General features: G+C 59.2%; 1 protein-coding gene across 1 annotated transcript in view; it reads left to right on the top strand.

Moving 5' to 3' along the window:
- Positions 1 to 255: 255 nt before the first annotated feature.
- The window catches only part of SF3B4 (splicing factor 3b, subunit 4, 49kDa), a gene marked incomplete at both ends in the record, with an annotated part of 2,861 nt that continues 1,798 nt past the window's right edge, over positions 256 to 1,318 (top strand). Inside the window, 2 exons of the mRNA XM_010188040.1 lie at positions 256 to 384; positions 616 to 1,158. Coding sequence (XP_010186342.1) covers positions 256 to 384; positions 616 to 1,158 — 672 coding nt within the window. The remainder of the gene's footprint in view (positions 385 to 615; positions 1,159 to 1,318) is intronic.

Raw genomic sequence — 1,318 nt, 5'->3', positions numbered from 1 at the left:
CCCCAGAGGTGGGGGGTGGCAGCTGGGGGATCCTGGCCTCGCTGGGCACAAGGAGGGCAATGGGCTTCTGGGCATGCAGGAGCTGGAATGGAGAGGTCTGATCCCCTAGAGAGAAGGGGGGGTTGTAGGGGCTTTGCTGACTGAAGGCATAATTACGGATTTTAGCATCAAACCCTCAAGTCCTAGCGCATCAGAGGCCTCCAGCTCCCCAGGCTGACGGCTCTGACTTGGTTTTTCTTTTCTCTTCTGCTTAAGATGCGACGGTGTACGTGGGGGGGCTGGATGAGAAGGTCAGCGAGCCGCTGCTCTGGGAGCTCTTTCTGCAGGCAGGACCAGTGGTCAACACCCACATGCCCAAGGACCGAGTCACGGGGCAGCACCAAGGTGAGATAGTCGGTGTTTTGTCTCAAAAGCTGTGCACTGAGTGAAATACTTCAGCTGGGTCCTGTCAGAGAGTGGTTCCTGCGGGGAGAGAGGTGAGGGGTGGATGATCCCCAGGGGAAATCATCTCCTTGCCCTGTGGGGAGTCGTGGGCTCTGTGGTTTTAAGTCAGCTGGGGTCAGATGAGCTGTGGGTCTGCCCTCCCCTAAATCTCTGCTTGGGGACTTGTTGCAGGCTATGGGTTTGTGGAGTTCCTCAGCGAGGAGGACGCGGATTATGCCATAAAGATCATGAACATGATCAAGTTATACGGGAAGCCGATCCGGGTGAACAAAGCCTCGGCCCACAACAAAAACCTGGACGTGGGGGCCAACATCTTCATCGGCAACCTGGACCCCGAGATCGACGAGAAGCTGTTGTACGACACCTTCAGCGCCTTCGGGGTCATCCTGCAGACGCCCAAGATCATGCGAGACCCCGACACGGGCAACTCCAAGGGTTACGCCTTCATCAACTTCGCCAGCTTCGACGCCTCGGACGCCGCCATCGAGGCCATGAACGGACAGTACCTCTGCAACCGCCCCATCACCGTCTCCTACGCCTTCAAGAAGGATTCCAAAGGCGAGCGGCACGGCTCGGCCGCCGAGCGTCTCCTGGCAGCCCAGAACCCGCTCTCGCAGGCGGATCGGCCCCATCAGCTCTTCGCCGACGCTCCTCCTCCTCCGTCTGTCCCCACTCCTGTTGTCACCTCGCTGGGACCTGGTGTCACTCCTCCAGGTGGGTGAATCGTGGTGGCAGTGCCTGTCTCTGTGTGGCGGTGTTGAAATGGGACTTGTGGCTGTGTCCTGCTGTGCCCTGTGTGGAGCTGCTTCGTATCGCACGGGGAGGCTCAGAGCAGTGGCATTGCCCCGTGGGTGCTTTTTGGTGACGATGGCAG

This window comes from Mesitornis unicolor, unplaced genomic scaffold, assembly GCF_000695765.1.
Source record: "Mesitornis unicolor isolate BGI_N332 unplaced genomic scaffold, ASM69576v1 scaffold45977, whole genome shotgun sequence".
NCBI lineage: Eukaryota > Metazoa > Chordata > Aves > Mesitornithiformes > Mesitornithidae > Mesitornis > Mesitornis unicolor.
Note: the sequence above shows the minus strand (reverse complement) of the source record. Positions and strands in the feature narration are given on the sequence as shown.